The sequence below is a fragment of the Podarcis liolepis genome, assembly GCF_965112155.1.
Source record: "Podarcis liolepis genome assembly, chromosome: 5".
Taxonomy (NCBI): Eukaryota; Metazoa; Chordata; class Lepidosauria; order Squamata; family Lacertidae; genus Podarcis; species Podarcis liolepis.
Genome location: NC_139556.1, coordinates 1,178,083 through 1,190,452, shown reverse-complemented (window position 1 = coordinate 1,190,452; position 12,370 = coordinate 1,178,083). Strand labels below are relative to the sequence as shown.

General features: G+C 42.8%; 1 protein-coding gene across 3 annotated transcripts in view; it reads left to right on the top strand.

Moving 5' to 3' along the window:
* Positions 1 to 397: 397 nt before the first annotated feature.
* CCDC91 (coiled-coil domain containing 91) overlaps positions 398 to 12,370 on the top strand; it is a 181,601-nt gene continuing 169,628 nt past the window's right edge. For 2 of the 3 annotated variants that reach the window (XM_083503362.1, XM_083503363.1), the window contains exons 1-3: positions 398 to 472; positions 5,202 to 5,317; positions 6,510 to 6,682. In XM_083503362.1, coding sequence (XP_083359488.1) covers positions 413 to 472; positions 5,202 to 5,317; positions 6,510 to 6,682 — 349 coding nt within the window. In that variant the 5' untranslated portion in view covers positions 398 to 412. Of the gene's footprint in view, positions 473 to 5,201; positions 5,318 to 6,509; positions 6,683 to 12,370 lie in introns of those variants that run through there. The other variant, XM_083503364.1, reaches the window with a different exon arrangement.

Below are 12,370 nucleotides of genomic sequence, written 5' to 3'. Positions count from 1 at the left end.
TGTTCTTCTGGTTTCCTCCCTAGCAAAGCATTGCAGTTGTACAGATACCTGGCACCTGACGGAAGCCTGCGGCCACCATCTCGAGCATTCAGGAGCAGGCCCCCTGAATTCCATGGGGACTGAGCTGCCCCACAGGACTGGTCACAAGAAACAAGGGGGGAATAAAGATCTACCTCAGGATCTGCTGCCCCTGAGGGTCCCGCCACCCGAGACGCTCGCCTCAGGTCCCCTTGAACCGGCTCCCCGCCACGGCCGCGCGCCCCTCTCTCAGATTCAGCCCACGCGCGGCTTTTGTCGCTCAGGAGGGACTGCGGGAAACCAAGAGGAAAGGCCCCACCAAGGCCCTTTGGGGGACCCCCTCCCCTCAGCCCGCCTCCTGCGCCTCCCCTCCCCCTCTCGGCCCGACAGGAGCATGCGCGCGCCGGCCAGGGGGCGGGCCGCAGAGGCGGAGTCGGCGAGGTCGCGCGGGCAGGTGAGGGGAGCGGCGGTTACGGCGAGCGGGGGGGGGGGAGGGGGAGGGCGCTGTTTCTCTGCCGGGGGGTGGCTCTCTGCGTCCCCCCTCAGCTTCCGGGCCTTGGCGTGATCTGCTAGGCGGCGGCCGGGCGGGGGGCTCCCCGTTTGCCTCCCTTGAAGCTCCTCTTCTCCCCCCCCGCCACGTGGGTCCCCTCAGAGTCCCCCCCCCGCTCCCTCTCCTCGGCCCCCTCTCAAAGGCTGCCGTCCTCTACGCCCCAGCCTCAAATGCCATTCATTTCCTATACAGTGGTACCTCGGGTTAAATACGCTTCAGGTTAAAGACTCCGCTAACCCAGAAATCGTGCTTCAGGTTCAGAACTTTGCTTCAGGATGAGAACAGAAATCGTGCTCCGGCGGCGCGGCAGCAGCAGGAGGCCCCATTAGCTAAAGTGGTGCTTCAGGTTAAGAGCAGTTTCAGGTTAAGAACGGACCTCTGGAACGAATCAAGTACTTAACCCGAGGTACCACTGTACTTGGGAGAATATCCAGGTGGGATGGAGAATTATGCAGTCACGACCATAAGCAAGAGAGATGGCCATAACCCTTCGAGCACGTGCAAGATGAAAGTCACTTGCTGTAAATAGAGAGCAGGTTCAAATGGACATGTAGAAATGTGGGTGGTGAAGAAACGCACAAATTAGAGTGTAAGAAAACGGTTGGCAGCAGGATGGAAAACATCCATGGCATCACAACTTCAGGCGATAGTACATTGCAATCATTGAAACAGGTGCACCTTACTGTATTGCATTTTGTTTTGTGGCCATGTGTCATAGGTTTTGGGCAGGAAATGGACACAGGAGGTAACCTTGTCATGATTTCGGTTCCCTTTCAGGCAGAGGTATGTGCAGGAATAACACCATGGTTTATTTGTATTCTGCTTTTCCATGTCAGTGCTTGTAGCTGGATCTTTGCCTGGTGATTAGAATGTGCAACAGGAAGCTGAAGAACATCATAGAATTGTAGAGTTGGAAGGAACCCCAAGGGCCATCTAGTCTAATCTCCTGCAATGCAGGATCTTTTGTTGGAGGCCACATAGGCAGATTCTTCTTGCTCTTGGTAAATATTTGTAGCCCGGCATTCTTCTTCTTTGGGGAACTGTACACATGACCCACTATTTCTTGGCACCTGAGTAACACCTATCCCCTCCAGTACCACTGACAAGTTAGCGCTGTTTCAAAAATATCTTCCAGCAGAACTTTTCTATGGCCATTGAGAATTGCATTTTGTTAACATGGAAGCTTAACTAGTTGTTTACAGAGCAGTGACAGAGATCATCCATGTTTCAGTTGCTTTTGTGGTCAGGGACTGCAGCAACAGAAACATAAGATCTTTGTTTGTGGAGATGACTACAACTAGTTCATAACCTCTTTCAGCCACCTCACAAGGATGAAAGTGTGCTGGCTTCCTCAAGACTTCCCTGAAAACTGGAGAAGTCTCTTCTAATTGCCACCAGCAGACACCAACTCATCTTACACCTCTACCCCTCTTGTCCTAAGGACACCAGAGAGAAAGAGGGCTTGATATTCATTCATGGTAATGAATTGATTGCACATCAGCCCCCAAAGTGAATGTTTGTTTCTGCAGCAGCAAGACTCAAATCTAACAGTAAAAAATGACAGAATGTACAGTGGTACCTCTGGATGCGAATGGGGTCCGTCCCGGAGCCCTGTTCGCATCCTGAAGCGAACGCAACCCATGTCTGTGCGGGTCGTGATTCGCCGCTTCCGCGCATGCGTGCGACGTCATTTTGAGCATCTGTGCGAGCGGCGAAACCCGGAAGTAACACATTCCATTACTTCTGGGTCGCTGTGGAGCGCAAACCTGAAAACTTTCAACCCGAAGCTACTTCAACCCAAGGTATGACTGTAATGCCATTGGATTTGGCACTGCAGAGTGGAAAATACATCAGTATTATGGCCAACATTTCTGAGGTTCGGCATAACTTGATAGTCATAGATACGTATTTTCAAATCTAAATATGGGACTTCATGTAGAGCATCCACATCATTACTATTGGAGTGGATAAAGTGTTCATCTGTTCTCCAGCTTTTGTAAGCAACAGTGCCATAGGACATTCAACATTTATATCATTTGGCTAGCACCTGGGGCATTAAGCAGTTGTAAAATTAAGCAGTCTCTAGATGTGCTTACCATCACCTTGATCATTTTTTTAATGTTCTGCTGATGCGGCAATGTTTGAATATTATGATGAAGCAAATTTCAAAGTTTTTTTCAGTGGATCATGAAACTGGAGTTGCACTAATTAATCTTTACTTTAATCACGTTACACACTGCAATTTGTATTTCTCTGTCATTAGCAACCAGCAAATCTTTGGTCACATCATCCATGCCTATATCATTTGCCAGGGAGATGAAAGTTATGTTATTGTCAGGCTCTGATTTCTATAGGTGCTCTGTTGAACACATCAAATATCAGCAGATCAGCTGCATCATATGTTTGTCATGAAGGAGACCCTTAAAGCATACAAATGCAACTTTCTCACCATCATATTCTAGGCTGAATAGGTGTTTCAGATCCAGTGAGGTGCATCGTCAGTTAGACTTTGTCCTAGAAAATGTATTCCTGATGTTCCTTGCTTTGCCATTCTGTGTGATGCTAATGTCTTATGCATCTTGCTGCTCTTGTTTAACCAATCTCTATAAAAGTATTTTACTTTTGTGTAGAGCTCATGGTGATTGGTTGTCAGCTAATCCAAGCCACCGTACACACCACTATTCTGCGTATGTCATATGTCCTTATGATGGAGGGCAAAACAGCACAATAACATGTTTTGTTCTCCATCCTATGGTTGATAAGGCAGGACTTCCCTTTGCAGGACCCATGCTAATTCTTCCATAGCCCGAAGCAAAGTTCTTAACCTGAAGCACTATTTATGGGTTACCGGAGTCTGTAGCCTGAAGCGTATGTAACCTGAAGCGTATGTAACCCGAGGTACCACTGTAATGTAATATTTTTTCAAGTGAGGTACCATTAATGTAATAGTTTTCTTTTAAATTCACAATTCATACACCAAGGCCTCTTACTGTGAATATGCACTAATTTCACTATTCCTTAGCCAGCAGTGCAGCCATCTTTTGAAAGTTAAGCAGTTATCTTCTGGGATAAGCAGCAGCAAAAGCTTGTTTTTGTTTTTTTAAAACCTCCGGCTGTGTATATAGTTCTCTTACACATACATAAACTGCAAATTACCATATTTTTCGCCCTATAGGACACACTTTTCCCCCTCCAAAAATGAAGGGGAAATCTGGGTGCGTCCTATGGGGCGAATGCAGGCTTTCGCTGAAGCTTGGAGAGCGAGAGGAGTCGGTGTGCACCGACCCCTCTCGCTCTCCAGGCTTCAGGAAGACATCCGCAACCTACTTCCCGGAGCGCCGGGCACGCTGAAAGCAGAGCGCCTGGCGCTTCGGGAACACATCTGCAGCCTAGGCAGCCCTGCAGGAGTTCCCGCAGGGCTGTCTAGGCTGCGGATAGCAGCCTGCCGCCCGGCGCGAGGGGTGCCCTGAAGCAGAGCGCCCCGTGCGCTGGGCAGACATCCGCAGCGTGGGGAGCCCTGCAGGAGTTCCCCGCAGGGCTCCCCACGCTGCGGATAGCAGCCTGCCGTCCGGTGCAAGGGGCGCCCTGAAGCAGAGCGCTCCATGCGCTGGGCAGGCAGGGAGGCACAGCGCCGCCATCCCGCTGTTCCTTGACCTGGTTCGGTTTCCCCGACCTGGTTTTGGGGGGGAAATAAAGGGGAAATTTCCTTTATTTCCCCCCCCAAAAACTAGGTGCTTCCTATGGGACAGAGCGTCTTATGGGACGAAAAATACGGTAATTGAGTTGCAGGATCCTTCCCTGTCTTTAGTCACGTATACCAGAGCAAACTGCTAAAGCTAGGAGCCATACAAGCACTTGAGAATTGTTTGATAATGTGGGAAAATCTGTGCAAGTTTGCATGATGTGACTGCATACCATGGTGTTTGAATGGATATACCAAGCCAATCAAGAAGATTTGTGTCAGGACCTTGATTTTGTTTTATATTTGTTATTATTATTCTTTGGAAGTGTGAGTATTCATTGTGAAAAGTGTTTGTGATTCTAGTTCAGAAACGTCCAAGTCCCCATTCTTTTGTCATTCAAACTTGAAATTAATTCATAATGAGGTATTTGCTTTATTGTAAACCAGTAATTGTTCTAAATGCCAGTAATTGTTCTAAAAAGGCCAGTATTTCCACAATTCTGTGAATTAATCATTTTGAAAGAAGACTTTAAAAGTTTAGTCAGTATACATTTTTAATACAAATGATCTCTGTATTGTTGGAGACTTAGTTTCTGGGTCATATAAACCAAATGTGGATTTGATGCCTCTGGTGTTGCCAGAGGGATTCTGCTACTACTTGGCCTATGGAGAATGAAAGTAGAGGACTTCTCTCTTCCAGCATCAGGTTGGAAGGATTGGGAAGAGAGCTCCATTGCACAGCTTTCTGTTTAACAGTGCTGACAAAAGCCTTACTGAAATCAAGATACACTATTTCCACAGCATTCCCCTGATCCACCAAGCTTGTAACTCTATCATGAAAAGAAATGAGATTCGTATGGCATGACTTGTTCTTGAGAAACCCATGCAGGGTCTTGGTAATCACAGCATCCTTTTCTAAGTGTTCACAGACTGACTGTTTATCTGTTCTAGGACCTTTCCTTGTCGGTAGTTACCTGGGACTTCTCCCCCCCCCCCTTTGAAGATGGGGACAACATTTGCCCACCTCCAGTCCTTTTGTACCTTTTGGTGCAGCTCATCAGGCCCTGGTGATTTGAATTCATTTAAAGTAGCTGGGTGTACCCTTACCACATATTTTTGAATTACATTTCACACAGATTTCTAAGGTATTTTCAGATATTTTCTTAAAAGTTTCCCTCCCTGTTACAAATTTCAAGATAATATCAAGTTGATGTCTATGTACTAGATTTTAACTTTCTAATGATACTTAAAATCCTTACATTCAAACTTTTTATAGTTATATGTGTCATTGCTTTGATACTATAACAACATCTTAAGATTGGGTCAATTTTAAGGGTTTAGTGTGGAGGCACCTGGATTGGAAACTATTACTTGAAATTTTGGGAAGTCCCCCCCCCCCCAATTTTCCTTTCCTTTCCTTTCCAGGTTCTGTTTACAGTTTCATTTAAGATCTTTCTTTTGGACTAAAGGTAGAAAGGTTTTGGTTTTTTAAATCACTTTATGGACCAAACCCAGACATTAATAACAAATAATGTAACATTTTTAGTTCTGGCATTGTAGCACTTGGAAATAAATTAACAATGTATTTACTGTACCCATGTGATAGGATACTTATTTTAGAGATGGATAACTTGCATGCTACATTTGAACTGGATTAGTTCCTGATGACATTTAAGATTTCCCAGATAATCAAAATATGCTATAAAATAATTGGCCACCATTCTTGGGGCCTTTTTCAAAAGAACAAAACTATCCAACCCTGATGTATAGCAACTGACTACTACACATTCCTCCCAGAAAGAAACTCAGTGAAACCTAAACCCATATTAGGTGAGAAGAATTTGATTGGCTCATCTGGTTTGAGAGTTCACAATTCTTCTACATTATTCCATGACCTGAAAAGGCAACTCTTCAACGTAAAAGGAAACACCCTCATCCTGAATGACCAGTAAATAATAATACAGTGGTACCTCAGGTTAAGTACTTAATTCGTTCCGGAGGTCCGTACTTAACCTGAAACTGTTCTTAACCTGAGATACCACTTTAGCTAATGGGGCCTCCTGCTGCTGCCACACCGCCGGAGCCTGATTTCTGTTCTCATCCCGAAGCAAAGTTCTTAACCTGAAGCACAGTTTCTGGGTTAGCGGAGTCTTTAACCTGAAGCGTATGTAACCTGAAGCGTATGTAACCTGAGGTACCACTGTATTCTATTGGTGGTTCCACCACTTTCTGAAGATTCCTTCTTTTGCAACTCTATAGGGTCTGCACACACCAGTCTCCAAGTGAGCTTGTATGTCCACAAGATGGTGCTCTTGTGCTGGGAAAAGTCCCATTCCAGGTTGATTCTGGACAAAGCTTGGGAAGATGGAACATCAACTGTTGTTCTGAAACTTCAGGAGGGTATGCCAATGCCTGGACAGATTATGTCCATGGTAATCCTCACTTCTTTTAAAGATGGAATGGTGACAACTGGAATAGTGGGTAGACATATTGGATAACTGCATTGAAAACCTCCAGACAATGTAGTAATTAATTGCTTTTTCTAGAGTGGGTGTAATTGCTTCTGTGAAACAAGTGAATTTCAAGATAAGTGCTTTTAGAGTCATCAGTCCCGAGTAGTATATGACATGCTTCATTCATGAAATGGTGGGCTGATGGTGGTGGTTTGTGCCTTACTAGAATGATGGTCCTGCTTTGTGGAAATTGAAAGGGAAACTTCTTCCCCAATATTGTGCTCATTCTAGTTTATGCTAGGCAAGAAAAGTTATAGTGGTGCCTCGCGAGACGAAATTAATTCGTTCTGCGAGTTTTTTGTCTTGCGTTTTTTTTTTGTCTTGCGAAGCATGGTTTCGGAAAAGTTTTGGAAAAGCTTCAAAAATCACCAAAGTCTTCAAAAACCTCAAAAAAGGCTACCACACCGCTGCTATGAGTTGCTCCTCGAAGTCAAGTCGCAACTGTATTATTGGTTTTAAGAAAAAGGAAACAAACTTGCAAGACGTTTCCGTCTTGCAAAGCAAGCCCATAGGGAAAATCGTCTTGCGAAGCAACTCAAAAAACCAAAAACCCTTTCGTTTTGTGAGTTTTCCGTCTTGCGAGGCATTCGTCTTGCGAGGTACCACTGTAATTGAATAATTTTTGTTCAAGGCTTGTTCTATTTCTGAAATATCGGATACTGATAACTAGAAATGGTGACTGCATTCATATCCCAGAAGAGGAAAGGGCTGTCTGTTTAGAACTGTGCCACATTGTTATAATTAACTCTGTTATAAATAATTGTGGATGAAAATTAGTAACTATGAATGTCTTGAAGACTGATTAGAGCACTTAAGGGAAGTCTCTGACTCCCAACCCACATCAGCCTCAATCTGCATTAATGATGAGAGTTGTTGTCCAATAACATTTGGAGGGCTGCATGTGCCCTGTTCTTAGATTAGAGTAAGATACAATGGAACAATAAATACAGTTTCAGCATTGTTAATTTTATCTACAATTATTGTGCTGTGTAACATTTGTTCCTCTAAATGTTTACTTAGAAGCCTGTCAGTGGAGTTATTGCCAATTAAAGTGGTGCATCAGTAGACCTTTTACTAAAAAATGAGTTTCTTTTGTTTTTGCACAATTTCTAAGATCTATATACTTTTTAAGTATAGTGCTTAATGGTTTTGTTAGTGGCTTCAACTTTCAACTTCTGCTTAGTTTTTCCTGTTTTCAAAAGTATGTATTAATACTTAACTTTGAGTAAACTCCGTTGAGCCCACTAGAGTTTCCCTCTTAGTAGACACATGTATATGTAGCACAGTTAGGTGCTTCAGTATAAAGCATCTTGCACTGTTCTATCTACCTCTTATAAGTGTATACAGGTGCCTCTCAACTTACATGCGGGTTACATTCTGGAGATAGTACATAAAGCCCAAATCTCTTTTTAAATTCTTCTTCTTTTTTTTTTGCCAAGCGCTTAAAACTGAATCCACACAAGTTAAATGTACATGAGTTGCGAATTACCTGTATTTGTAATTTGTAATTATTGTTGGTCCTGAGAGTGTTACTTGTTTAGAACTCCAGAACATGGGCCACATTTCTGTGGAATCTTGGAGTTTTGTAGCAGTTTGATTAAATTATTTTAAAGCACTACTTCAACCATTATTTCACTTATTCTGAAAGAGAAAACATTCATCAGAGGTTTTAATCCCCCCTCTCAGAATTGCTACTTCTTCACTGGGAAAATCAGGAAGTTCTCATGGGGAGGGAATCCTGTGCGTTCCAATTTGTATCCTTTCTTTGACTCATCAGTATGATACTGATAGTACATGTTCATTCAGCCATAGCACTCTACTGCTCTGTGTACACTCGGTTGAGTAGCTTTTAATTTATGAACTGGGAAACTAGAATTCCTTAATGAGAAATCAGTAGTAGCTGGAAGTTTATTCACCATTACTTAGGAACAAATAAAAAGCAAAACTGGATCAGACCAAAGCATCTTCCCTTGAAATGCAGAAATGCAGCAGACTGTTGGGGATATTATAAAAGCATCTTATAATCATGGAACATCACAAGCCTCGTTACAATCCCAAATATCTCTAAATTCTGCCATGCACTCAATCCGATGCAACTAAAAAATATCTGGTGAGATATGGCATATTGATGCTGAAGGATAGGACAACTCCATGTCCAGGCTCTGCACCCCCCACCTCCCCTGAGTGGTTGCCTTTTGTTGTCTTGGGAGGAGGAAAACTTCTCATATTGTACTCCCAAGAGGGCCAGGGGCAGCTGTGGAGGTTTGGCCCTAACTCTGCATATGCAAATGTGAGATGCCATTGGATCATTCATCGTAGGTGGTATTTCTGCTGGATGTGGGCAGTGCAACATAGGATTAAGTGTTGCTGAAACATGGCTGTGAGAAGCATCTGTAGTGTAGTCATGCAGACTTGAAAGTGGCTGGTGCCATGCCTGCCAGTGTAGTTGTACAAGATGACAGCAGAAAGCTGCCCAAGTTTTATCAGATGTGTAGTGCAGATGGCACTATAGTAATGTATTACTCTGCCACAACTTTAGACCCCACATAATTTTTCCTCAAGCTACCTCTGAGATCCTTTATTTACTTGAATGTGGGGAAATTTATGACTCTTCTTTTCAAGCAAGTACAGTTTTCTTCCTCTTGTTGAATAGTGATTGAAAAATCTTTTTGTTTTTTTAAAGGAAACTGAAATGACTGATTAATTGAATGTTCATGTTTGAGTAAGGCTCTTGCATGGATATAAGTTTCTTAATAATGTTTAGCTTTTACCATCATTGAAAAATTCTACAGGTATCCTATTCAGCAGTTGCACCTTATCTAAATTCATTGCAAAAGTACCATATTTCTTACTAGAAGAGTTTGGATTCTGTCTCCGGAAATAATTAGCTTAATTTCCTACCCTACAGGTCATGTGTTGGCGTAAGTTCAGAAGTTATTAATGTGAGTTTTGTGTAAATTTTCTTAAACTTCGCCTTTCCTAAGTATATGTATCATGTACAGAATCCTCATTTTTCCTCTGTCATCTGGTTTTGCGAAGCTGACCTTTTGGAACTTAATACATGTGCTCCAAATTGTAAATGTTAAACAGGAACATGTAATTTTGAACTGCAGAAATGCTGATGAGTGCCTGTGAAAACTGTTAGAGTGAAGGGCTTATCCACACTTTCCTTTCCTTTGCTCTTTCCGAGCATGGTCTGTTTTAAAGCTCCATGTCCAAGAGTGCCCTTTTTTTGCTTTGGATATTTCACTGTAAAAATCCACTCTTTAAAGCTCAGTTGGAGCAAACCATAATATATGCTCTGACTGAACACTAAAAAGTAGGTTTTCATGGGGAAAGCTTTAGGACAAAAAATAAATAAAAATAACACTCAGACACAGAGCTTTTCAGCACGGACCTGTGCCTGGAAAGAGCAGGGCAAAGATTCAATGTGAATAAGCCCTATGTGTCCATCAGTGTTAGAAACTCAGCTAATTGCCAAATGAAACCTTAAGCCTAGATAATGGTTGCCACAACAGAATGTCTAGACACCATTCCAGGTCTGATTCATTTTATTTCTATACTATTTTAAAGAAAAAAATCTCAAAATGGTTTACAACACATTTATACATCAAGTAAAACAATCCAGAATAAAACAAATTCAAGCTTCAAGGAAAATATTTTAGACCCTTCTCTAAGTGACATTTTGCTTTCCTGATGCCCCATAGCAGAAGTACTCTAGGAAGACTGTGTAGGTTAAGAGTGTTGGGACTAAAACCTGGGAGATCAGGGTTCAAATCTCCACTTTCCATAGGTAATGTTCACAGCTGAGTGGAAATTGTTGGATGCTCTGCCCACCTTCTCTTCTGTGTCAGCAAGCAGTAGAAAACAAAAGAGAAAACTAAAGCAATTGATTAATCACCGTAATCCTCTCAGTTTACTTTTATAAACTTCAGGTTAATCAGAATTAATGCTGAGTTTCTTCTAAATAGGAAGGTAGCTGGTTACCTTCCAGTTTACTAAAAATCTCACTTAAAAGATTTGGGGAGGGGGCTACTAATTGAAAATTACCTTTAGCTATCAAGTGCTGTTGTTCTGCATGGTGTGTGTTAAGGTTGTGTGACAGTTTGTTTGGTCCTGCCTACTTCTGGAATTCTCCTTCTCTCCCACTTTCCATGGGAAGATGCAGACCATCAAAAAAACTTGCCATCCCTGCTTTAGGAAGGATTATTTTTGGTTCAAATACAACTTAACTTTCTATGCCACTAGTTGAATAGCTTGATCTTATTTATTTTGACTAGATACCAGGTGAGCAGGGAGCCCATGTATGTAATCCACCAACCCCCCATCCCTCTGTGTACTTTTCCATGGTCAACTCATGGCTGAATTTATCTTCATTAGCAGGGTTCATAACTTAAATTTTTTCCAAAGAAGCAAGAGTGCTTTAGTTAAAAATATATCTGGCAATAGCCACAAAAGTCATGAGTGTACCAATCAGCTTCCAAACTGTAAATGAACCATTTTAATGAAACTTAGGGAAGAACGTCTGTGAGGGCAGACACTCACCACAGTCATGTGTAAAGCTGTAGTTTGTGCTGAACCCACCAGGAAAGCTAAGGGGCAATGTGAAAAGCAGGAAACATTATTGCAATGAGCTGCTGTGCCAATTTGGAACAGCAACAGAGAATGTAAAAATATTTCCATCCCTAGTGCACAAAACTTAAGATTTCAGAGTAAATATAAAGATGAAAATGGACTTTTACTAACATATTTACTACTAATATTACACAAAATTATAATACTTGAGTTTATTTATTAAACAATTTGTATATTATACATAGATAAACATGTGTACACATGTGATAATAGTGATATCATGATAGCACAGTCTAATACTTAAATGATTAAGTACTTAACAAGGAAAAACCCCAGTAAGAAATAAACGGTACCTAATATTTAATTAGGGACGCGGGTGGCACTGTGGGTAAAAGCCTCAGCGCCTAGGGCTTGCCGATCGAAAGGTAGGCGGTTTGAATACCCGCGGCGAGGTGCGCTCCCGTTGCTCGGTCCCAGCGCAATACATAACAGCCTCTCAATTTTTCATTGAATTGATCACTGAGTCTGCTCTCTCTTCTAGTGACTAAATTAATCAATTTTATCATTTGAACACTCCACCCTCAACCAATACTCTAGATATCCAATCACCCAGTTCTGAAAAACTGGATTCCCCCCCAGTTATAACTGATTGCCATACATGAAGCTTTTAATAAACGTATTAGCAATTATCTATCTTTGGCATAGCCAGGTTGGATAGTGTCAGGGAACTGACATCGGAGCCAGAGACGGAGGCAAGGCTCCCGAGTGATGCTGGAGAAGGGCCCAGCAGGGAGAGAGGAGCTCATCAGTGGGGGAAGGAAATCAGCGTAACACCAGGGATAAAGGGGGGCAGATGGGGGAATCGGCGAGGGGGCTCCAGGACTCTTCGCCGGTGACCAGCGGGGAGAGCACGGGTCCTCCGCTACCCACACCCTCCCTGCGCAGAAGACTTCCGTGCAGGGAGAGTAGGAGGAGACTTGGCGTCAAACAGATTTATGCTGGAAAAGGTTTAAGAAACGCCCACTGATGGAT